The following is a 26569-nucleotide window of genomic DNA, read 5'->3' on the forward strand; positions in this document are numbered from 1 at the left end:
GGATAAACTACTTTTCAGCATACTGCCATATTCAATCACTGCACGAAGGTGACAAGGGTAACCCCATAATCTAAGAAAGGAGGGAAAGACAAAATGCAGAACCACAGATCCATTTAAGTGGTAGTGTGCGCTGTGAAGAGGATTCAGAGAGGGTGTAGAGGATGTGGACAGACTGAAAGGGTAATGAAAAGAGCAGGTGGAATGCAATAAAGTATGGGGTCATCCACTTCAGCAGAAAAAAATTCGAAAGCTGGTAATATTTTTAATATCAAAACATATTGTTGTTAAGAAGGACCAGGGTGTCCCTGAACATGTCCTTGAAGGTTAACATGCAAGTCCAGAGTGCAATTAATAAGGACAGTCGCATGTTGGCCTAAACTACCTTTAAAGAGTACAAGAGCAGGCGTATTTTCCCCTATTGTATAGAGCCTTGTACTGCATCTGAAATATTGAGTACAAGTCAGGTCATGCTTCTACAGGATATAACTGGGATGGAAGTAGTGGAGCAAAAGATTACCGGGTTGATTCACAGATTCCTGGACAAACAGTTTATTGTAGGAGGACAGGTTACTCTTCAGGCCTGCATTCTTGTGTGTTTGTAAGAATGACAGTAATCTTGTTGAAAATCACAAAATTCATATGAGATTTGACAGTTGATATGGAGTTGAAATTTTCCTTCTAACATCAGAGGTCACAGTCTGAAACAAAAAGGATAATCATTCAGGGTGAGGATGAGAAGAGACTTCTTCACTGAGTGGGTGGTAAATCTTTGGAATCACAAGCTAGGAAGCTCAATTACTAAGAATATTCAAGACTGACTTTGATAGATTCTAGAAATTGAGAGAATTAAGGGAAGAGGGGTCAATGTAGGAAAGTGACAGAGTTAAGAGATCAGACATGATCTTAGGGTATGGTGGAGCAGACACAAGGGCCATATACCGTAGCCTACTTCTGCTTCTATGTCCTGTGTATTTAATTTCCAACCCAATAATTTAACCAAGGGTTTTGAATATAGAAGATGTTTACTCACGATACATTGTTTATTTGTGTTTCTTCTCACTTGCTCAATTAATTAAAATACCTAAATTTATTTTATACGTGTAATGTTTTTCCTTATTTTACAGTTGGGATAATGTTAGAAAATGTATGTGTAACACTGACAAACAGATACTCAATTTTCTGGTAATTTCCATTATCTGCTCACAAGGTGCTATAATATAGTGAATACATTCTTCAGTGACTCTTTGGCAAGAAACAGCTATAGATCACTTGATTGTATATGTTTAAATTATATTTTAGCTTCTGTCTATCAAGGGTTAATTTCAATACAAAAAGAATATTTTTACTTAAGCTTGCCATAATGTAGCATATTATATAGTATTAATCTTAATTCTTCTCAACCAAATGAATCTTTTATTCCATAATTAAAACTGTTGTTATATCTTAAGAGATTATTGCAATTAGCAGTATTAGTCAGTTCTTATTTAGAAAATTTAAGCAATAATGGTAAATCAGGTTGGTGATGTTTATGATGTAAAATAGAGAGGATCGAGAAAACAAATGAAAAATGGTTGGCACAAGAAGAACAAAGCTATGAATATAAAAACTGTGAATTGCCCTCTTGTTAATGTCACAGGGTTTAATCACGTCATTATAGCTTACATCTACTGCTCTTCTGATGTCTCACTTGCCATGTCAACTGAGGTATAACACAAATCCTCCATTCTGGCAGCTAGCAACCACCTCGAATTTCCAATAACAAATGGTAGTGATAAAGTATTCCAGTTTAATTTTACATGAATTTCTTCTCTTTTTCAAAGTTATAGACAAGCTCACAAATCAAATTCTTACTCGTGTCCACCATATGTGATTATTGTGAAAGCTGAATGCTGAAATGGCTAATTCTATTTAATTTCAGTTTCTGACTGTGACCGAGTCCTTTTCTTCCTTAGTTACTGTCAGATTGTACATTTGTCGATTTTGACAAGATAGCGAAGGGAAAAAGGTCAGCTCTGAAATAATCAGGCAGCGCTGGCAGCGAGATGGTGGGTTGAAGCTGGTGCGCGCTGGCTGTGCTGTCGGCTTTGCTTTTGTGACTCTGATGAGAAGCTGACTGTTTGCATCCACACCTGGTAGTTGACGTGGCCAGTAAGATGCCACATCCAGCAAAACCTTTCAATCATGTCTATGTACCATGAATATAATCAAAGCAATGATGCTGTCAGCTTATATACAATGCACCTCCAACTCCAAATTGATGGCCTGTTTACAGGCTGCACGTCCTAGTCATTTTAAATCAGCCTTATTACTGAGATATCAGTGTGTTGCTCTATATCAGGAACTGCAGGATGCAAATTTTGACCATGAATCCATCAGTGTGGAGGCAGGAAGCATGAAGTGGCATGTTTGAAAACCAGTGATATCTTCACACATGCCTGTCACAATTCAGAAATGACAATTTTTGTTATTTTTCAACTCTCTCACTTCATGCTCTACATTGTCTACATTAATGTTGAGCAACTACTTTGTAGCAGAATTTTAAGGACACGGCAAAGTGTGCATCTCAAGGTGTTCACATATTTAAATATGATTCACAAAAATGGATAATATTAATTAAGCAGTCATTTATAGATTAAATTTTGCTGCATCTTTCCTAATGCTGTCATTATCCATGTCCATTCAATTCTATAAATGAATGCAGAGAAAACAATGAACGTTTAATTTGAGTTGTTGGATTCATATTGGTTTCATGGATTTGAAAATGTTAGATTAAGCATATATTCCCTGAACAGTGAAAAGTATGCAGGCAGCAAAACTGCAAAATGTTTCATGAAAACAATTGCTGATCTTTGAAAATATTTGAGTTATCATGTATAACTAATCACAGACTTCAAATGTTATTGATTTTATATGGTAATTTTTGCCTAAGGGAGCAGTTGGAATGTCGATTAAATAAATGAGGAGAAAAATCGGTAGAATGCAAAACCAAATATACTCAGTTTTGTCAATTTCCCAATGGTTGGCCTGGGTTAATATTTTCCCCTAAATATTTATAACTATTATTTATTCAATGACATCATTTAGCGCCTGCTCATAAATCACATTTTGCCTATACATAATTTGCATTCACATGAATATTTATTATAAGGTCTAACCTACCAGAACAATATTAATTTTTTTAGTGTAAATGCCTAGAAGCAATTATTGTTTTGTTATCCATTTATTCTTAACTGTGCAATTAAATTATCATTTTCATTGACTAAATTATAGGAATATTTTCTGGCAAACGTTGACGAAGCTTTTTCCATTTAGATAAGGGAATAAATATCTACACAGGCACAGAGATGGCTAGAAATAAAATACAATGAGATTAAAAGGAATTGCTGGTTTCACGCCGAGGAAAAATTTTGATTACACATAATGAATTTAAAGTTACTTTCTTTGGAGGAAGAAAGTAAAATCTTCCAAGATTTTGTCTCAAATGATTTACATAGAACATATCTTAAAGTTTGACTTGTTTAATTGCACAAAGCAATTGATTACAATTTGGCAACTGTATATGATTTCTTATCCATGTTATGCCAAAGACCAATTTTTTCTGTGCAATTGGGGAAATTACATAATAGGTTTGATTGTATACAAGATCATTATGGAGATTGTAATTCATGGCATTACATTTTGACCTTCTGGACATCACGCTTTGCTTATTGTGACTAATAACTTGGTAACAGCTATGGCAAAAAAATTTCTAACATAAAGTGTAGCACACTTTAGTTTATTAATTTGTGATTATCTTGCTGTCAATTTAATAACTGCAAGATAAAATGTGTAAGCATGTGAGGTAAATCATAGGATATTTCCAGGGATCATCTCAAAAATAAGCTCTTGACATGTTGACATATACACGAATAACAATATTGGCTTGGCCTTATCAGCTGAATGCCATTTTATAGTTTTGGATTCCTGACATTTAAGCCCATATTTCTTTATGCTTATGATATTTATTTGTGCTTAAAAAAGGATCAAAAAGATAATGTTATAACGTTTTGAAAAGTTAAAAAACCCTTAGGTTGCTGCTCATTGCTAATTAGGAAATTACGATCTTTATTCAGTGGATAAGAACACAAGCCTTAATGCAAACAAGGCATGTAACTGAAGATCAATTCTGTTCATCTGAATCCTTACTTGTGCCTTTAAACAAAAGATTATATTCTTGATATTAAAGATGCTACCTAGTTAGGCACATATCAGATTCCTCCAACTGTGTGCTTCATACAATCTATTCCTCTCTTCAAACATGAGCCAATGTATGTCTTTTGTGTTCTAAATTCTTAAATAATTTTATATATTTTTCTTAAATATTCTTAATAATATTACAGTTGAGAACTCAATATTGAAATATGATGATATGAATAATGCAAAGCTTGTTGACAAATCTGTATTATTGAATCATCTCATCTTAACTGTACTATTGTTAAGAAACTGTAATTTTCACACTTTTGTCATTTCTCATCATTCTTTTAATCTTGTATATCTTAACAATACTTTTGCTGATATAATACCTACCTCCTGCACAGACGCTTGATGGTTCAACTGCCAGAATTTCAATGCAAGATTTTTTAAGAATCTGTTAACAGAGAAAATGTGAAAATATTTTAGTACTTAACAAAATTTTCAACTACAGTTTAAGAAAAGTAGTTTATTGCAAAAAGTGTACTTCCTTAATAACTAATTAAGCTGCAGAAGAATATTTTTAATAAACTCCACTGATAGAAAAGCTGCAATGAATTGCTGAATTGGACCTACCGAATCAATAATGCTTCCTAATGCTTCAAATCCACCCGTTACTGGGAACACATGATCGATGCTATCAGCAATTTTGGCTAACTAGAAAAGAAATCCGTTGATTATAAAGTTATCAGGTTGATACACACTGCCAGTTATTTCCCCCTTATTCTGTGAAGTTTACAATTGATAATAGCAAACAAAACATAGTAATAAAATGCATATATTATTAAGCACAAAATCCCAAGGAAAATATGGGGTAAATAGCTTTTCATGCAATGTATTTCTTGAGACATTGGAACTGCATTGCAAAAACTGCTGTCAAGACTTCCTATAGTTTATTAGCATAGCACCACACCATTCAAGACACTTGCAAATATTATATTTTTAATTTAAACTTGTTTTCCTGTGCCATCTAGGACACTTAAGTGAGACAAAAAATAATTGATGTCTTTCTCATAAATGTCAACCTGGAAAAACTTTGCAGCATTATCCCTACAAAATGGATAAGGTTCACACAAAATGCTGGAACAATCATCCCATAGGGCTCTTCCATATTGGGCCTTTAAGAATACAAATTGAGGAAAATGGTGGTTAAAGCACCAAAGCGGGAAAGAGCAGAGAAAACATGATTAACTACCATCACAATTCTGTGTTCATCAGCTACTGTTTTTGCCATTAGTGTGTCTTTTGTGATCTTTGAAAAAGCATTAGTTTTATTTTACATAAAAATATTTTTAAAAAATGTACACTATACCTGAGTTTGATTGAAATCTTTCACACCAACACAATAAATTGCAGCTCCAAAGCTTCTAGCTCTTTCAGCCTATGCAATGAAAAGATATTTGTCATACATTGTTGGTGTTAAAGTTAAAACTAAGACTTTCTTTTTGTTCTATTTCAATGAACACTTACTTCTGCTTGTGCACGGTCATACAGCTTGTCAATCAATTCCCCATCTGTCAATGCAATGATGACACTAGCAGTTCGAAACCCTGTGGTTGTGGAATCAAAATTAATACTTTTCCTAATGTTTACCTTTTCAATGACCCATATATAAGATATGGGTCAACATTATCATTAGTACCCAAAGATCTCTCCAGTTCTGCATATGATGCTCCTTCCTTTTCAGAATTCCTGAGTTATTCTTGATGTCTCAAAGAATGATACTCAGGCACTGATGCTCGCCTAATTATCAATGATATTTGAAATGCTATCTGCTTTACTCATGAAGCACTCTAAAGGAAAGTTTCTGATTTAATTCTGTAAATTAAAATAAAATAATTTCCAATACTGGCTTTTTGGTCTCCAGTTGTATTAATGTGCGGTGGCAGTATCGTGTACAAAAGTCAACGCGCATTAAAATCAAATTTCCCGCTCTCTGGGGAGCTGCAGTGACTTATGGGTGATATTACAAGAAGCAGAAAATGTGATTGTAATGTGTACTGACTTTTTCATGCGCTGCCACCACTGCACACTAAAGTAATCATGTAGCGGGAGACTGAGAATTAAATTATTTTAATTAGGCTTTGCAATAAAAATCAGAATTTTTTTTGAAACAAAGCAAATTCTAAATAAGGATGATGGTCCCAGTTTTTAAAAAAAATCTGCGTATAAGAAGAAGGAAAGGAGCAGGTTTAAATTATGAGAAAATTCATTTAAAGGTGCAAGTGAATCAAAAATTACATTTTCATTTTAAGTACCATAGCTGCACTTGTCTGTATTAGACAATGGGTTCTGCTTGGGTAAATTGCATGTGACAACTGTCATTTCTAATAGTGTGGTTGAATATTGGGTCATAAGTTGACTAAAAAAGTACTGATCGGATAGCTAAAGAGTATCCTAAGCACAGTATTAGAAGTGGAGATACTCGATTTATTGCTGGATTCCATCAGCTTAAGCTGGGTAATGGAACCATCGGCTTATTGCCTGTAAGTCCTGTGTCCAGAGACAAACAAGGGCAAGTCCTGATAACACTTTATTGTGTGTAAAGGGTCCTGATATCATACTTCAAATAAGGTCAAATATTTTCCACAGCGTATACATATAATAATCTGCTAAACCAATGGCTTTCATTCCTTCAGTAATTTGCCAATTTCAACTGCATTCTTTGTAAAGTTCCAGTTAAAGCCAATTATTGTGTTGAGGAAGGGAGGGGGTGGGCAAAAATAAATAATGCTCCGCAACTAAGTTATTTTCATTCCTTCTGGTAAGCACAGAATACTGGCAGAGATCCGAGATCTGGCATTGTTTACTTTATTGGCTATGTCTCGTAGTCTACTGAAACCAAGGAGAAGAGAGACAGACAATAACATGGATATTCAAGTATGTGTACTCATAACCAGAAATATTACATTTTAAAATAGAAACTGTACAGAATAAGTTCTTTATAAGAATGATGAATGTACATTATACCTCACAAGCCTTAACAAGCATAATAAAGTAGGTCAAAAACATCAACACAAACAATGACAGCAACTTGCATTTACTGTATATTGCACTCTTAAAGCTGTACTTCAGATTGATAATGAAATAAAAGTAGTCGGTGAGCTACAGATGGTGATCAAAACATGGCCACAGATGCGTTTTGAGAATGGCCTCGGAAGTGGAGAGGGAAAGAGATTTAGGAAAGACACTTTAAGAGCTGCATGCATCTTACAGTGATAGGCTGCGGGAGAATAAACATGATGCCTGAGTTAGAATATTAGAGGTGGTGTGAGGGTCAAGATTGAAGCAGAGGTGGTTATAGAAGTAGTGATGCCATGGAGGCATTTAAGCACAACTATGTGGATCAACTATGGTCACTAACATAAAAACCTAATGCAGGGGTTCCCAACCCTGTTTTATGCCATGGACCAATACCATTAAGCAAGGGGTCCATGGGCCCAGTTTGGGAAGCCCTGGGCTAATGCTTACCTGAGTAGTTTTCATGGTAAATCTGTTCAGTAGCCTGTAAAATGAAAAAGAATAATATAATATGAAAGTAAACTAATAGCAATCTATTTTAATGATAGAAGTGATGGATTTTTTAATGATAGAGAACAGATCTTGATGTATGGATTTTACCTTTTTGATACCCTCATGCATGAATGTATCCCCCCCGGGCACTTCCTTCCGTAGGGTATTTAGACCTTTGCGTATAGTTACCCTTAAAATAAGATAAAAGTATTTAGCAATGACTTTAATATAGCAAAATGTCATTAGACCTTTTCACAGAAGGCTTATCAAACATAATTTACAAGGAAGCATTAAAAAAATTCCAAAGTTTAAAACTTAAGCAACTGAAAGCATGTCCATTACTGGTGCTGCAATTATATTACCAAATAACAGAAATGCAAAATCAAGTAATATATTGGTCATTTCATCCTGAATGAACCCTTAAAAATTGCAGATTTGAATTGCAGTTTGAATTCTGAAATAAAATTGGAAAATGATGGAAACATTCAGCGATTCAGGAAGCATGTGTAGATAGATATTTAATGCTTCAGGTCAAAAAATATTCATTGGAATTGAGAAAGAGAAAATATATTTGTCAAGTTGCAGAGAGGGTGAGGGAGAAATGCATAGTTCAAAGGGAATACTTCTAATAGGGCAAGGCCAGGTTTGCCATGGCAATAAGCAACAGTTGATAGGATAAACATGGAAGATAAAGAGAGAAAATAAACAACGGAATATGCAAAAGATGTGAAATGAGAATCAGGGGCGTAGGATACTCCCAGCAGATCAGACAATATTAGTAAGCAGAAATGAACTGAATTAATAATGGAAAATAGAACTAATCAGCTATAATACAGATAGAGAAGACACGTTATCTGGATTTTTTGAAGTTGATATTGAGTCCTAAACAATGAAGGCTGCAAACTGCCCAAACTTTTGAAGTGTTTCTTTTCCTCAAAGTGATATTCAGTTTTGTTTGCACAGTAAAAGGAAGCAACAGAAAAATAGATCAGAGTGGGGGAGAGAAGACAGTCACATTATCTTCAGTATGTGCATGCTGCAACCTATTAACCAGGTAGCTTCACAAACATCCTTATCACCATTCAATTGTAGTCTTCCTCAACCAGAGATTTGTTTTGTCTTATCTATTTGTCTCTCACTTTCTTTGCAGTTTCCTCTCCAGCTCTGATTAAAGAGTCCTCAATCTGAAATTTGAAATCTGTTTCTCTTTCCACAGATACGGCCTGACCTGTTGAGTATTTTCTGCAATTTTAAAAATAATTTTTACTAGTGTTTTTATATTGCTATTCAGTCAAAGCAGTGGTTTGGCTGGATATTCCAATGGTTTTTATTTCACAAGATCAGAAGGGAAGACATTAGTAAAATAACTATTAATGGCATAAGTGTTCCACAATTTATTATTTTTAAATACTTGGAACACTCACTATTTATTGACATGCTCTGTTTGAATACTTACCTATCTGCAGTCAGCTTCATCAAAGTTCTGCTTACTGAAGAGAAAACAATAAAAGACATCCGCAGCTGGGGACTGAAAGAAGTTAATTATTAGTTTAAGTATTTTAAATGTATTAACTACTATATTTGACAAAAACAATTTTAAGATGACTTAATACCTCAAAAACTTTTCAGCAAGATCTTCGACAAAAGAATATATTTCATGCCAGTGGTTCATAACACTTCCTGATCTGAAAAAGATATGATTTATTATTATTTACACAAATACTGAGAAAATACTCCTACACAGCTTGAGGAACTATTCTTTGAGACCTTAAATCTCTTAGCTGGATGTACCTTCAAAGATACAAATGAATGTTGGATGGTGACTGTTCTTCACCTCAACTGAAATTAGTTTTATTGTCTGAAATGAAATGAGATATGTATGTGGAACTGAACACAACAAACAGCAAATAACATTATAATTGTTAGCATCTCATTATCTCCCTCAGCACCTGGTCATTATCTCAATGCTATTTGTAGGACATTTATTCACACCTGGGATATGGTCCTAGAAAGTGATACAGATATTCATAATTGCTGGTTAATTCTAGGATTTTGATTTGGACAAAATATGGTGATAGATTTTGAAATCAGGATGGCATGCAATTTGAAAAGGAACTTTCAGTGATGAGATCCCCATTTACTTGCTTGTCCTTTTTCTTCCAGGTGACAGAAGTCATAGGCCGGGAGGATCTATAGAAGAAGCACAGACAAGCTCTTGTGGTGCATTCTGTAAGTGGTACATTTTGTACAATATGCTGATGGTGGAGGAAGTGAATACTCAGCGTGGTGAGTGGGGTGTCAGACAGGTAGGCTAATTCACTCTGAATGGTGTCTAGCTTCTTGAATGTTCTTGGAATTGCACTTGGAGAATAAACAATCACAGTCATTGTATGACTTGCATTTGGTGGAAAGGCTTCAGAAAGACCGGAGAGAAGCTTGCCACAAAATATCAAAGCCTTCTCATATTTTTCTAGCCATTATTTATATATGCTTCTCCATTTAGCTTTCTACACAATGGTGACACCAGTGATGTTGACAATGGAGAAATTTGAAGATGAAATGTCACTGAAAGACAAAGGGAGATGATTAAGCTCCCTTTTATTAGAGTTTGTGCCATCTTCAAACTGAGAATAAATTCCCTCAAAACTGGGAGTTCATGCACTGTTGTTGGCCATCAGCAAAATGAAATACTATTTTTCATTGGTCCATATCCTCATGGCCGAGCATAACTCTCACAATTGTTATTATCAAGTCAAGATATCAATCCTAAGTTAAATGAGGAATGTAGAAGAGCATGCAAGAATAGCAACTGACATACTTTAAACTGAAGCACCAATTTTGTGAAATAATTGCTGAAATAATGCAATGATCGGTCAAGAATTGTAAAGGATAATTAAAGAACTAAGGTGGTGACATGGGAGGAGGCTCCCTGAACATTCATCTGACAGTGGAGCTATCAGTACTGTTCAAATGGAGAGGTTGGAACTGTACCTAGCCAAAACGGTTAAATGGATGACACCTCCGCCCTCCTTATGTTGTCCTCAGAAGCAAAGAAACCAGTTTTCATGTAATTTGGTTTACTTCATAGGATAACAAAAAAGCAATTTAGCTACAACAACATCTGTTATGATGAAGACCAGCTTGACTGGTTGTGCCATGTTGCAACAATAATCTTGCACTAAACATGAGCAAGACCAAGGAACATATTTATTTATTTATTTATTTATTTATTTTATAGATCATCCCTTAAAATGTGTTTTAGAGATCTAGAGCAGAATAGGCCCTTCCAGCCCAGCAACCCATCTATTTAACCTCAGCCTTATCACAGGACAATGTACAATAACCAATGAAACTCTGACCGGTACGTCTTTGGAATGCAGGAGTAAACTGGAGCAATAAATAATGAGAACATGAAACAATAAGATGAATAGTCCTTAAAGTCATATCATTGGCTTTAGGAACATTTCAAAAATGAGGTACGTGAGCTGATGGAACTCGGCAGGTCAGGCAGCATTTATAGAGATAAATAAGCAATTGATGTTTTGGGCTGAGACCCTTCATCAGGACTGAAAAAGGAGGAATATATGTGAACCAACTTGAGAAGTAGGTTTCTAAGTACAGCAATATAATTTTTCAAAAAATATTTACTGCAAATAAAGAGAGTATTGGGTAATAGGATGATGAGTAGAAGGTTCAGGTGAAGAGTTGTCATGGGGTGCAGCACATGAGAGACAATAATGCTGAATTCTGGAATAGCATGTTTTCAGAGATCTTGAATCTAGAATTACATGACATTGTGGGTAACACACACAAAATGCTAGAGGAACTCAGCAGATCAGGCAGTATCTATGGAAAGGAATAAAGAGTTGATGCTACAGGCCAAGATTGTTCATCAGGACTGGAAAGGAAGAGGAGGAAGACAGAATAAGAAGGGGGAGGACTACAAGCTAGAAGGTGGCAGGAGAAGCCAGCTGAGGGGGAAGGTAGGTGGGTGAGGGAGGGGGGATGGAGTGAAAAGCTGGGAGGTGATAGGTGGAAAAGATAAAGGGCTGAAGAAGAAGGAATCTGTTAAGAGAGGAAAGTGGACCATGAGAGAAAGGGAAAGAGGAGGGGCACCAGAGGGAGGTGTTAAGCAGGTGAGAAGAAACAAAGAGGTAAGAGGGGAGCCAGAAAGAAGGGGGAGGGGGAGAAATTGCCAGAAGTTAGAGAAATCGATGTTCAAACCATCAAGTTGGATTTACCCAGATGGAACATAAGGTGTTGCTCCAATCATGGCATTACAGGACGCCATAGACCGACATGTTGGAATGGAAATGGGGAATGGGGAATTGGAATTAAAATGGTTGGCCACTGGGAAATGCTGAATGAAGGTGCTCGACAAAGCGAATCCTCAATCTATGTTGAGTCTCTCCGATGCAGAGGAGACCAGACCGGGAGCACCAGATACAGTAGATAACCCCGACAGACTTGCAGGTGAAATGTTGTGTCACTTGGAAGGACTATTTGGGGTCCTGAATGGAGGTGAGGAAGGAGGTGAATGGGCAGGTGTAGCACTTTTTCCACTTGCTGGGATAAATGCCAGGAGTGAGATCAGTGGGGAGGGATGAATGGACAAGGGAATATGAGAGAGAGAGAGCAATCCCTACAGAGAGTTTGGGAGGGTGGTTAGAGATATGTTTGGTGGGACTGGCGTGCTGGAATCTGAAGCAAAAGACAAATTACTGGAGGAACTCAGAAGGTGAAGCCGTATCAATAGAGGCAAAGGGATGACCTTACATCAGGATCAACATAGAACATGTTCAAGCACAGAAGATGCTATCCAACCATTTGTGTTTTGTCAGGGAAATTCTAGGCTCTTTGTTCCACAATGTTGCACTGACCATGAAACCTGCTCTAGAAGCTGCCTAGAATTTCCCTACTACATAGCCCTCTATTTTTTCAAACTCTTTGTACCTATCTAAGAGTCTCTTTAAAGACTCGACTGTATCCACCTCTACCACCGTTGCTGGTAGTGCATTCCAGCATTGGAGAGTTAGATATTGGTAGCTAATAAGTAGAGAGTTTTGGGAGGTGAATGCTAAAACATACCTGACAAAACACGAATGGTTGGATAGCATCTTCTGTGCTTGAAGTTTACAGTGAAAGCTTTTGACAGATCTGTACTCTTGGAGCAGTTGGGAGATAAGGCAGCAATAAGATTTTCAAAAATCAAGGACATAGTTTTAAGGCAACATTCTTCTGGTATGAGATTTTCAGTGATCTGGAGTTTCAGGAAGAAGTAAGAACAAGGGATAGAGAGAACTTGTGAAATGTCATAATTAATCCCATCAGTAGCAGTGGATCCTGGTAGGAAGCTTAGTTCTTTTTTGAGGAAGTAGTCAGTTTAAAGCTGGAGGTGGTATGGCCTTCAGGAAGCGAGGCAGAGAGTACTAGTTTGGGATATTTGTAGCACTGCTACAAAAAGGATGCATTGCTATTAAGAATAAGATAATTTGCTCCAAGCATGTTAGAAGAGGTAAACATGTAACATGCATAAATACAGAATAAAAAATGAAGTCCCCCACATGCACCAAAAGCCCAAAGGTATGTACAACTGAAAAGTGAGTCTTTTATGTAATGAAAATAGAAGCTTGAAATAAATATTTTTAACCTTGGCGGCAAACTGGTGATTCTGATGAAAAGAAGGCATTGACAAAGTTTTGGACATGTTGTGATGTATGCATAAGATTGTAGATGGCTCCAAGCCTTTTTTTAAACAGGTATTTCAATCAATTCATATCCTTATTCAGTTCAAGTGCCCATATGATTAATCATTTTATTTTCAAGAAGGAGTCATGGTCAACTATCTTTGTCTGAAAGCATTTTCAGACTAACTGGAATTTGATAATTGATAGAATGTTGACTGCACCTATGTGGCCATCAGGGATCCACGTGTGAACCACAAGATTTATGTGAAATAATTCATGCAGCAAGACTGAATACCGTTGTTTTGTTTACATTGCACACATATCAAAGGCTAAACCTCAAAGAGAGGCCCTGTTACAAATAACTACCAATATAAATGATCATAAATTTCCTGAATATATAATAAAGCTAGTGAATGTTCTGAAATTGTGATCAGCTATCGGGAATCTCTACGGATGATAAAACCCAATTTTGTCAGCAGGCAAGAAGAATGCCTTCGACCAGGTTTATCCAAACATGGTAAATCTAGATGGCATCAAATCTATAAAACTTTAATGTGCTAATAGAGGATCACAGGCTTATAGGTACATTTAATTATTCAGAGAAAATTTCAGAAAAGAAGATGCAGAGAAAACATGACTTGGTAATCATGAGCACATAAACTATTAGCAAATTTCAGAATACATAGGCAGTCTTGGAAAATTGGCTCTATAACAAGAAATGGAAATAGTAATTTACAACCTCCAAGAAAATATGGACTAATTGTAAACTTTGAACTATAAGTATTTCTACCTTTCCCAAAATAAATAGCAAACAGAACACTTTTTAATTTAGATTGTCCTCAAATCCCTGTCCTTGTGGGCATATGCTAATTCACTTACCATAAAGCAATAAATATTCTAACTCATTTCTCTCTACGTTGCAAGGGATCTGCATGATTTAGTTAAAAGTCTGATTGTGAGAAGGTTTGTTTTCTGCTAAAATAGATTTAAAGCATGAATGAGTCTTCTAGTGCTTGAAGTATAATGATTTTATGAAACCTGCTTTAGAACATTTTCAAACCCACTGTTTTGTTTCGTCTCAGAATTGTGTACAACTGATGGCTAAATCTGGCTTAGAAAGCCTTCGTAAATGATCTTAAAAAAAAATTTTTGTGTCTGTTCTGAGGTATTCGTGGTGGTACATGGCTCTGTACACTTTGATTTTGCCAGTGTTTTTGTTTGAGGTTTTTCCCTCAAATATTTTTCACTTACTTTTGGTTCTTTTAGTTTTAACATGTCATCTTAGAAAAAGGTGATCATGGCTATATAAACAGGAAGTCATTGTGCCTGACAAAAGCTAGTTCAGCGATTGAGCCATTTTGGATACCATGGCAAATTCAACAAAGTTTTGTGAAAGAGTGTTTGACCAACTTACTTGAGTTCTTTGAACATTCAAAGATTCAAAGTACATCTAGAACCAAGTTCATATGCGGAAGACAATCCTGAGATTCATCTTCACACAGACAGCCAGGAAACAAAGAAAAACCATGGAACCTGTTCAAAGAAAAATATCAAACCCCAAAGTGCAAAAATAGAACAAATTGCACAAACAACAAAAAGATTAGTGTAAAGTACAGAACATAAAACATCAAATCGCAAAGTCATTGAAATAGTCCAGGAATGTTCAGTTTAGTTCGGTCCAGTTCAATTTAGCACCGTGTCATTCGTTGACTGCAGGCCACAGAGCCAGCCCATTCGATCAAAATCACACAATATATCAACTAAAGAAGAGCACTTAGAAACCAGGAACACATCACAACGTGAACTACAGAGTCTAGTCCACAAACCACATCAATTAAACCTTGCCAAAGACCCAAGACTCCAGCACTATCCTCCAGCAGCATTGAGCGAGAGAGAGAGAGCCCAATCAAATGCAGACCCCTTCCTCTGGCAGGAGCAAGTGAGAAGGAGAGAAAGACCAGTCAACCACAGACAGACAGCACTGAACACCCACTCGCCTTCTGCTCTCCACCTCATTCATTTTAATCTTCCTCGACGTTTTAATCTGCGAGATATGGAGTCAATCATGGGCTTGTGTCCCGTCTCCGGGCTTCTTGGACTCCAGCCCACACACTTCGCTGGAAACCTCACCAAACACCCTCGGAGACAGCAAGAGCTCGGTCAATCAGCTCAAAAACACACAATCAAAATGTAGATCACAGGCTCCAACAGTAGCAGACTCGTATTTGAAAGAAGTGAAAGAAGTAGTTTTGTGAACTGTCTGAAGATTCACTCTTTTGGTCGCATTGCTTGTGGTGCCATCTTCTTCACAGTCTGTAGATGTGTTATAGATAAATGGGAACTGATGGATGTACTAAAGATATAAAAGTTATTGGTGATAATACAATTCTATGTCTGAACATTTTACCATGGATAGAATTTTGACTATAAAAGGAGACAGCATAAGCACAACAGGATGTTATCTGGTTGGCAAAATGTGAAGAACACTGTGCCACAGGCATTGATGCTGAGGTTTCAACTTTTTACAACTTTTATAAATTACTTGGATGAAAGCATCTCAAGCAATGTTATTATATTTCTGTTGACATAATGATCAAAAACAAAAGAGCACACAAGAAAATAGGAGCAAAGTGCACCTCTGAACTTTTCAAACCTCTCTTGCCATTAATGGGACATTGAACAATACAGCACAATACAGGCCTTTCATACCACAATGCTGTCCCAAGATTTTAACCTATTTCAAGATCAATCTAACGATTTCCTCCCACAATTCCCTCCATTTTTCTTTCATCCATGTACCCATCTAAGAGTCTCTTAAATATCCCTAATATATCTGTCTCTATCACCACCCTGGCAGTGTGTTCCATGCACAACCACTCTCTATGTAAAGAAAAAATTACCTCTGACATCGTCCCTATACTTTCATCCAATAATGTTAAAAGTATGCCCTCTCGTTTTAGCCATCGTAACTTTGGCGCAAAGGCACTGGATGTACACTCTATCTAAGCCACTTACCATCTTATACTCCTCTATCACCTACCACCTCTCATCATCCTTCATTCCAAAGAAAAAAGCCCTAGTTTCCTCAAAAGACATGCTCTCTAATCTAGGCAGCATCCTGTAAATATCCTTTGCATCCTCTGTAAAGCTTCTACACCCTTCCTATAAAGAGGCAACCAGAACTGAATGCAATATTTCAAGTGTGGTCTAACCAGGGTTTTATAGAGCTGCAACATTACCTTGTGGCTCTTTAACTCAATCCCCTGAGTAATGAAGGCAACACACCATACACCTTCTTAACAACCCTATCAACCTACATGGCAACTTTGAGGGATCTATGGATGTGGAGCCCAGGATTCCTCTGTTCCTCCACACTGCTAAGAATCCTACAGTGCCTTCAAGTTCAGCCTTCCAAAGTACATCACTTCACACTTCTACAGATTGAACTCCATCTGCCACTTTTCAGCCCAGCTCTACGTTCTATCAATGTCCTTTCATAACCTATGACAACCTTTTACACTATCCACACCTCCAATCTTTGTATCATCTGCAAATTACTAACCCACCCTTCCACTTCCTCACCTAACTCAATTATAAACATTACAAAGAGCAATGGGCCAAAGAACAATGTCCGCAGAACACCACTAATCATAGTCCTTTAGGTAGAATATTCTCCATCTGCTACCATCCTCTGCCTTCTGTAGGCAATACTGCTGATCTGCCCAAAGACTCAACTTCTTTTCTGTGCTGATTCCACATTGTCCTTAATTCTTCAATTTACAAAAGCCTTCTCTTGAAATACCTCTAATGATCTAGCCTTCAGGACTTTCTAAGTTCAAAAGTTCCAGAGATTCATCACCCTCTGGGAGAAGAAATTCCTGTACACTGGAGAGTAAAAGGACCGTCCCTCATAATGTATTTACTTCCTCTCATTCAAGATTTGAGTGGAAACATCTCATCATCTAACATGAAGTATCCTTAGGATTTTATATATATATATTGACACTGATTAACAGAAAAAGATTATTTCAGGTCAAAATGAAAACAGATCTCTACAGAGTGATCTAAATTAATTACGAATATAAAACACTAAATATTTGATTTCATAAGTAAATACCCCTTTCATATGACACACCAAAGCATCACTGGTACAGCCAATTAGTTTTAGAAGTCACATAATCAGTTAAATGGAGATTACCATGTGCAGTCAAGATGTTTCAATTGATTGTAGTAAAAATACACCCGTATGTAGAAGGTCCAAATGCCAGTAAGTCAATATCCTGGCAAAAACCACACCATGAAGACAGAAGACCATACCAAGCAAATCCGTGATAAGGTTATTGAAAAGCACAAATCAGGAGATGGATACAAGAAAATTTCCCTTGAAGTACAGTTAAGTCAGTCACCAAGAAATGGAAAGAATATGAACCAGCTGTAAATCTGCCTACACCAGGCCATCCTCAAAAACTGAGAGACCGTGCAAGAAATGGACTATTGAGGGAGGCTACCAAGAGACCTATGACACCTCTGGAGGAATCACAAGCTTCAGTGGCTGAGATGGAAGCGACTGCACTTTCAACGGTTGCCCAGGTGCTTCACCAGTCACATCTTTATGACAGAGTGGCAAAGAGAAAGCCACTGTTGAAAAAAACGCACATGAAATCTTGGCTGGAGTTTACCAGAAGGCATGTGGGAAATTCTGAAGTCAACTGGAAGAAGTTTCTATGGTGTGATGGAACCAAAATTGAGCTTTTCGGCCATCAGACTAAACGCTATGTTTGGTGTAAGCCAAACACTGCACATCATCAAAAACACAACATCCCTACCGTGAAGCATGGTGGTGGCTGCATCATGCTGTGGGTTGCTTTAGGCAGCAGGCTCTCGAAGGCTTGTGAAGGTAGAGTGAAGAATAAATGCAGCAAAATACGGAGAAATCCTGGAGGAAAAATATGATGCAGTCTGCAAGCGAACTGCAACTTGGGAGAAGATTTGTTTTCCAGCAAGACAATGACCTCAAGCATAAAGCCAAAGCTACACAGGAATGGCTTAAAAACAACAAAGTTAATGTTCTTGAGTGGTCAAGTCAGAGTCCAGACCTCAATCCATTAGAGAATGTGTGGCTGGACTTGAAAAGGGCCATTCACTCACGATCCTCATGCAATCTGACAGAGGTTGAGCTGATTTGTAGATACCTATCCACACAGACTCAAGGGTGTAATTGCTGTCAAAGGTGCATCTAATAAATGCTGACTTGAAGAGGGTGAATACTTATGCATTCAATTATTTTGTGTTTTATATTTGTGTAACCCGCTGTAATGGCTTCTCTGTAATGTTCACTGCTGAGGTAGCAGTTTCTCTGTAGCAGCAATGTCTGGGTTATGGCAGAAACTGTGGTATGCATGTTAGCCAATCAGGATTTTGTTACTCTGTCTTGTGAATCTGGACGGAGATTTTTTGCAGGCTTTTGCCAGGGAGAGATGAGGAGAGAAGATGCAAATTGAGAGATTTGGTAGACCGCCGGACGGGGTGGACTCGGAGCGAGGATCCAAAGGAGGCAGTGATCGGAGGAGGTCGATGGTGTTTGATCAACTTATCAGTGAGCTCCAACTTTGCGCAACAGACTGTTTACAAGATTGGGTCCTTTTTTTCTTTTTATTTCGTTTCTCTACTAACCATATAGTCAAAATAAGAATTATAAAGCTTAATCGTTTAATCGCATATTGTGTACTGTTTGTTATTTTGGGGTATTGATTTGTAACAGGGGACACATTGCACAGCATCCGCCCAAACAAGATTTCTTAAGTTACTAGCCGAAGTGAGAGTTATATTTGTAAATAATCTGGGTCACTTCGTAGAGATCTGTTTTCACTTTGACATGAAAGAGTCTACTTCTGTTGATCAGTATCAAAAAAGCCAAATTAAATCCACTGTGATTTAATGTTGTAAAACAATAAAACACAAACATCTCTAAGGGGTTTGAATACTTTTTATAGGCACTTTAGCAATAAAGGCCACTATGCCATTTGCCTTCTTAATTACTATCCACATCTGCAAGCTAACATTTTATGTTTCAGGCACAGAAGATCTCTAAACTCCCACTATACATCACTCTTTGCAATTTCTCTCCATTTAGATAATACTCTGTCTTTTGATTCCTGCTACCAAACTGCCTGACATTACTTTATCTAAACTCTATTTCCAGGATTTTGCCCAGTTGCTTAACCTATTCCTATCCTGCAGAATCAAAATATCTTTATCACAGCATTCTCTCTCTCTCTCATCTATTTTCATGTCAACTAAGCCAAACTTGGATACCTACATTCCGCCCTCTCATTCCGGTCATTAATTTAAAAAATAAGTAATTGATGGCCAAGGACTGATCTTTAGGACGTTCCATGAGTTATGTTTGTCCAGTTTGAAATAGATTAATTAATTTTGATTCTCAATTTCCAAAACCATGAATGCTTCTATTTTAGCTTTTTATACAGCATCTTATCAAATGCCTTCTGAAAATCTGAATACACTGCAGCTACAGATTCCCTTATTACTTGTAAACAATTGCAGCAAATTTGTTAAACATGGTTCCACTTTCATAAAGCAATGCTGATTGGTTTGATTAAATAGCAGCAAACTCTTTCTTGATTCTACACTTCAGAATCTTTCCAATGACAGATGTTAAACTAACCACCCTTCTCTAATTGTACATTCACAATTTTCCACATCGGTGCCCTGCTGGAAGATGGTTAGTTGGTGAGGTACCAGAAAACCGGAGGGAGGCTAATCTTATGCCTTAATTTAAGAAGGGCTGCCAGGATAAGCCAGGGAATTTCAGGCAGATGAGCCTAACATCAGAAATGGTAGAGTGAATGACAGGTTCTACCTGCATTTAGGAATAATTAGAGATATTCAGTATGACTTTGTGTGTGAAAAATCATGTCTTATGAATTTGATTTGGTTTTTGAAGAGGTGACCATCCAAGAGGATTGGCAAGGGCAGGGCAGTAGAGATTGTCTCCATGGACTTTAGAAAGGTCCTACAAAGACTTTCGACGAGGTTTTGTGTGGTAGGCTGGTCTGGAAGTTGAGATCACATTCGATTCAGGATGAGCTAGTTAATCGGTCAAAAAATTGGCTTGAGGTTAGGAGTCAGAGGGCAGTAGTGGAGGCTTTTTCTTCAGATTTGTGGTCTGTGACCATTGGGGTGCCATGGGTGTTGGTGCTGGGCCGCAGTTATTTGTCATCTACAGTATATTAACAATCTGGATAAGAATGCAGTTAACATAGTTAAAAAGTCTACGTATGATACTAAAATTGGTAGTATAGTGAAGAGGTTTATTAAAGACTACAACAGAATCTAAATCAACTGGGACAGCAGGCCAAGAAATACCAGATGGAATTTAACTTTCACACACAGACTGGTAAGTTCAGTTAAGGTGAAGAGTGTTCCAGCTTCAACTACTGTCTATTCTGCTGGCAAATATACAGTCTCAGAAAAATAAACCAGAAAACCTCAGAGCAATATTGCAGTAGTGGACATCAGAACCCGTTACGTTCTTTGTTTCACAAAGACTTGGCTGTCGCCCGCCATTCCAGGTGCAGTGATACAGCTTGCAGGCTTCACGATTCATCACCAAGATAGGACTGCTGTGGCTTTCAAAGGCAGAGGAGCTGGAGTATGCTTTATGATTAACTCCTTGTGGTGCACAAATGTGGAGGTTCTGTCCCAGTCCTGCTCACCCATACTGGAACATCTAGTAATCAAGAGTCGTCCATTTTATCTGCCATGGGAGTTTTCAGCCATCTTGGTGGCGGTGTACATTCCACCTCAGGCCCATGTCAAATTGGCTCAACGTAATCAACAGGCTCATTGATGCTTTTCCTGTAATTTTGGGGTATTTTAACCAGGCACCTTGAAAAGGTCCCTAAATAATTATCACCAGTGGAACCAACACATTAGACCACTGTTATACTACCATCAAAAATGCTTACCATGCCACCCCACACCCAAACTTTGGAAAGTCTGATCACCTGGCTATACTCCCTGACTATAGGCAGAGACTGAAGAATACAGCACCAGTAGAGAGGACCAAGATAGTATGGAAAAGGGAGGTAGAGGAGTGCTTACAGGACAGCTTTGAGTCGGTGGACTGGACAATATTCAGGGATTCATTTTCGAATCTGAATGAATACAGCACAGATGTCACTGACTTCATTAAAGCCTGTGTGGATGACTGTGTGCCTACGAGAACATACCATAGATACCCAAATCAAAAGCTGTGGATGAAGCAGGAGATTTGTAGTCGGCTGAGGGCTAGATCTGTGGCATTCAAGACTTGTGATTCAGGACTACACAAGTAGGCCAGGCACGACTTACAGAGGGCTATCTCAAGAGCAAAATGACAATTCTGATGGAGATTAGAGGCAGAATTGGAACCACATCAACTCTAGCAGGGTTTGCAGGCCATTACTTCCTACAAAGCAAAGCCTAATATCATGAATGGTAGTGATGCTTCATTCCCAGATGTGATCAATGCTTTTGATCCATGCTTTGAAAGGGAGAATAAAACTACAGCTATGAGTTTTTCAGTGTCTAGTGATCCTGCGATCTCTGTCTCAGAGGGTAATGTCAGAACGTTTTTCAAGAGGGTGAACCCTCACAAGGTGACAGGCGATGATGTACCTGGTAGGACTCTGAAAACCTACCAACCAACTAGTGGGCGTGTTCAAATACATCTTCAATTTTTCTTTGGTGCGGTTGGAAGTTCCCACCTGCTTCAAAAGAGCAACTTTCATACCAGTGCCCAAGAGGAGCAGGGGGAAGCTGCCTTAACATCTGCCGTCTAGCAGCACTCACATCTATGGTGATGAAGTGCTTTCAGAGGTCGGTTATGGCTAGAATCAACTTCAGCCCAAGCAAAGACCTGGACCCACTGCAATTCGTCTACCACAACAATAGGTCTACCGTACATGAGATCTCATTGGCTCTTCACGTGGCCTTGGATTACTTGGACAATACTAATACTTACGTCAGGCTGCTGTTTGTTGCCTATAGCTCAGAGCTTAACACAGTCATTCCTACAGTTCTGATCAAAAAGCGCCAAAACCTGGACCTCTGGATCCTTGACTTCCTCAACAGAAGACCACAGTCTGTGTGGATCGGAAATAACATCTCCACCTCGCTGATAATCAACACTGGCACACCTCAGAGATGTGTTCTTATCCCACTGCTCTACTCTCTCTACACTGATGACTGTGTATGCAGAGCCCAAATGCCATTTATAAATTTATTGATGATACAACTGTTGATGGCAGGATTTCAGAAGGTGACAAGAAAGTGTATGGGATAGATCAGATGGATCAGTGGTGTTGTAGCAACAACCTTGCACTCAGTAAGACTAAAGAATTGATTGTGGACTTCAGAAAGAGTAAGACAAGGGAATGCACATTTGTCCTCATCAAAGGATCAGAAGTGGTAAGGGTGAGCAATTTCACGTTGCTGGGTGTCAATACTCCTGCGAATCTATCCTGGGCCCAACATATCGATGCAGCTACAAAGAAGGAATGACAGTGGCTGTATTTTTTTTACTTGAAGTTTGAGAAGATTGGCATGCTACCAAAGGCACTCAGAAATTTCTACAGATGTGCCATGAAGAGCATTCTGTATTGCTGTCTGCTATGGGGGGAGGGGGCACTGCACAGGATCAAAATAAGCCGCAGAAAGTTGTAAATTCAGTCAACTCCAACATGGGTACGAGCCACACCAGCATCCTGAACAACTTAAGCAGTGATGCCTCAAAAAAGCAGCATCTACCATTAAGCGCATCTGCCAGGACATGCCCTCTTCTCATTCCTACCATCAGGGAGGAGGTACAGGAGCCCAAGACACACACTCAATGATTCAGGAACAGCTTCTTCCCCTCTACCATCAGATTTCTGAATGGACATTGAACCCATGAACACTACCTCACTATTTCTTTCTCTTTTTGAACTACATTTAACATTTATTTATGTGTGTGTGTCTATATATATATAACATAAAGTAATTGATTGCATAAGTATTCACCCCATACAAGTCAGTATTTAGTAGATGCACCTTTGGAGGCAATTACAGCTTTGAGTCTGTGTGGATAATTCTCTAGCAGCTTTGTACGTCTGGACACTGCGATTTTTCCCCATTCTTCTTTATAAAACTGATCAAGTTCTGTCAGTTTGCAAAGGGATCATAAGTGAACAGCCTTTTTCAAACACAGCCACAAATTTTCAATTAGATTGAGGCTTGGACTTGACCAATTAAGAACATTAACTTTGTTGTTTTTAAGCCGTTTCTGTGTAGCTTTGACTTTATGCTTGGGGTCATTGCCTTGCTGGAAAACAAATCTCCCAAGTCGCAATTCTCTTGCAGACTGATTCAGGTTTTCCTCAAGGATTTCCCTGTATTTTACCGCATTCACTTTACGCTCATGATGCATCAGCTACCATCATGCATCATGCGTTTTTGATGATATGAGGTGTCTGGCTTACACCAGATGTAGCGTTTAGTCTGATGGCCAAAAAGTTCAATTTTGGTTTCATCAGACCACAGAACCTTCTTCCAACTGACTTCAGAGTCTTCCACATGCCTTCTGTCAAACTCTCGCTAAGATTTCATGTGAGCTTTTTCGAACAGTGGCTTTCAATTTGCCACTCTCCCATAAAGTTGTGACTGATGAAACACCGAGGCAACAGTTGTTCTATGTGTAGTCTCTCCCATCTCAGCTACTGAAGCTTGTGACTCCTCCAGAGTTGTCACAGGTCTCTTGGTGGCCCCCCTCTCTAGTCCCCTTCTTGTACAGTCATATATGACTGTCCCATATTATTTCCATTTCTAGTGTACTTTTACTACAATCAATTGAAATAGCTTGACTGCACACAGGTTTCCAAAAATTGATCTCCATTTAACTAATTATGTGACTTCTAAAATCAATTGGCTGCACCAGTGATGATTTGGTGTTTCATATTAAAGGGGGTGAATACTTTTGCAATTAATTATTTTGTGATTTATATTTGTAATTAATTTAGATCTCTTTGTAGAGATCTATTTATCACTGTGACATGAAATAAACTTTTTTCTGTGGTCAGTGTCAAAAAAGCCAAATTAAACCCATGGTTTAACAATAAAACCATGCAAACCTCTTACTGTAATTTACAGTTTTTATTATTATGTATTACTATGTTCTGCTGCTATATTACAATAAATTTCAAGGCATATGCCAGTGATATTAAACCCGATTCTTAATCTGATGGGAAGTACCAAGTTTATGAGAAACAGACAGAAATGGGTATCTAATTCATGACTACAAAACACTAGTGCATAGGCAAAGCAAGTATTTCAAAAGTTGTCAATCTGCAACATCATATCTATTTTCTCTCTGAAAATTCTGCAGCATGTTTGCACAATTTCTATTAAAATTAACAAAGAACATTTGAATAACACAGTAATAAATTCACTTCAATAGTAACAATTTAAAAATTAAAAGAAAGAATATGACACATGATGTGAATCTATTTCTGCAGAATAGGCTTGTTAATTTTATTTTTACTTATTTAGAGATACAGTGCTGATCAGGCCCTTCCAGCCCTCCGAGCCGTGCCGCCCAGCAACCCCCCGATTTAACCCTAGCCTAATCACTGGACAATTTACAATGACCAATTAACCTACTAAACGGTACAGTGTGAACTGTGAACTGTGTGAAGAAACCCACGAGCACATGGGAAGAATGTACAAACTTTCTTAGAGGATGCTGGAACTGAACTCCAAACTCTGATGCCCAGAACTCAAAAGGTGTGACAGTAATAGGCACTTAATAGTTCATACCAACTCCTTGTTACTATTTATGTTGCACAAAAGCCCCCTTCAACAAGCATGACATATTGACAAGAAAATTACTAAATATAGGCATTAAAAATCTATGAAATATATTTGTGAAAGGGTTTCCATCTTATTCTTGGAAAGAATGAATGTTGAGAGGCTATCCTGTTGAAGAGTCTAGAACTAAGTGCAATGCCTCAAGAAAAGGGATTAGTCATTTAGGGCCAAGAAGACGAGAACGTACTTTTTACAGAGGACTGTTAATCTTTGTAGTTCTCTAACTCAGGGAGCTGTGGATGCAATGATTATATTTGAAGCTGCAATTATTGAATGTTTGACCATGTTGAGGTTATGGAGATTTGACAGGAAAGTGTAAGAGGCCAAAAAGCAGCTTCGATCTAATTGATTGGGGAATTGGGCTTGAGCTGCTATGCAACTTAAAATTAATGTTCCTGTGATCTTACTTTATCATTGAACCCAGATTTCTCTGAGATATTTATAGTTGCAGTTCATGCAATCTTCAGAACCATCAGCAGCTAAAGCAACAAGTACAGTTTCTAGCATGCCTTTATCTTCCCATATCTCTCAAAGCAAATACGTACACATAAAACCTTCCTTTCCTGACAATATCTAACAAAGTTTATCTTTGTGTAGCAGATTTTGTTGAGTATGATATGTGCCTACTACTGAAGTCTAAGAACTGGTTTCCAGTTCTGAAACAACTGAAATCCAAGAAAACCTGAATTTAAAAAAAAATCAATAATAGAAAAATATTTGCACTTCAAAATACAAGCAGAGAGAAAAATGTCCCTTAACTGGAAATTTTGCATGCTTAAAAAATTTCTCCCCATTCTTGCATTGAACCACTAACTTATTATTGTCTGTATAACTTATTCACAAAATATACTGTGCTTACCATTATTTTGACAGTAAAATTATGCCTTTTTGTGAAAATAAGTATTTTTAGCCATAAAATGTTTAAAAGGTTTGACCTCTCATCATGGCAAGTGTTGATGAATAATCGATTATTCACTTCACAAGTTTTGTTGCTTCTGTTTTGTTATTTTGCATACATATTTTGTATGTTAATTTTTGTGATAAAATGTCAACTAGATGAATAATCAATGATGTAACAGACTTAACAGCTTCAGGATCAGTATGAATTGCACTCATACAGGAATATTATATTTCTACTGATTTCACTTGGGCTCAAGTACACTGCAAATGCATTCTGACAAAGTACACTTATTATCAAAGTATGTATACAGAATACACATCTGAGATTTGTCCTT

At 37.6% G+C, this 26569-nt stretch overlaps 1 protein-coding gene across 1 annotated transcript in view; it reads right to left on the minus strand.

Moving 5' to 3' along the window:
• Positions 1–26569, minus strand: part of LOC140714248 (anthrax toxin receptor 1-like) — a 98773-nt gene that overhangs the window by 62935 nt on the left and 9269 nt on the right. Inside the window, exons 2-9 of the mRNA XM_073025292.1 lie at positions 9357–9428; positions 9200–9271; positions 7852–7933; positions 7702–7735; positions 5701–5780; positions 5543–5611; positions 4807–4887; positions 4567–4627 (exon numbers count right to left, since the gene is read on the minus strand). Of these exons, the coding sequence (XP_072881393.1) occupies positions 4567–4627; positions 4807–4887; positions 5543–5611; positions 5701–5780; positions 7702–7735; positions 7852–7933; positions 9200–9271; positions 9357–9428 (551 nt within the window). The remainder of the gene's footprint in view (positions 1–4566; positions 4628–4806; positions 4888–5542; positions 5612–5700; positions 5781–7701; positions 7736–7851; positions 7934–9199; positions 9272–9356; positions 9429–26569) is intronic.

Source organism: Hemitrygon akajei, chromosome 21, assembly GCF_048418815.1.
Source record: "Hemitrygon akajei chromosome 21, sHemAka1.3, whole genome shotgun sequence".
NCBI classification, from domain to species: Eukaryota; Metazoa; Chordata; class Chondrichthyes; order Myliobatiformes; family Dasyatidae; genus Hemitrygon; species Hemitrygon akajei.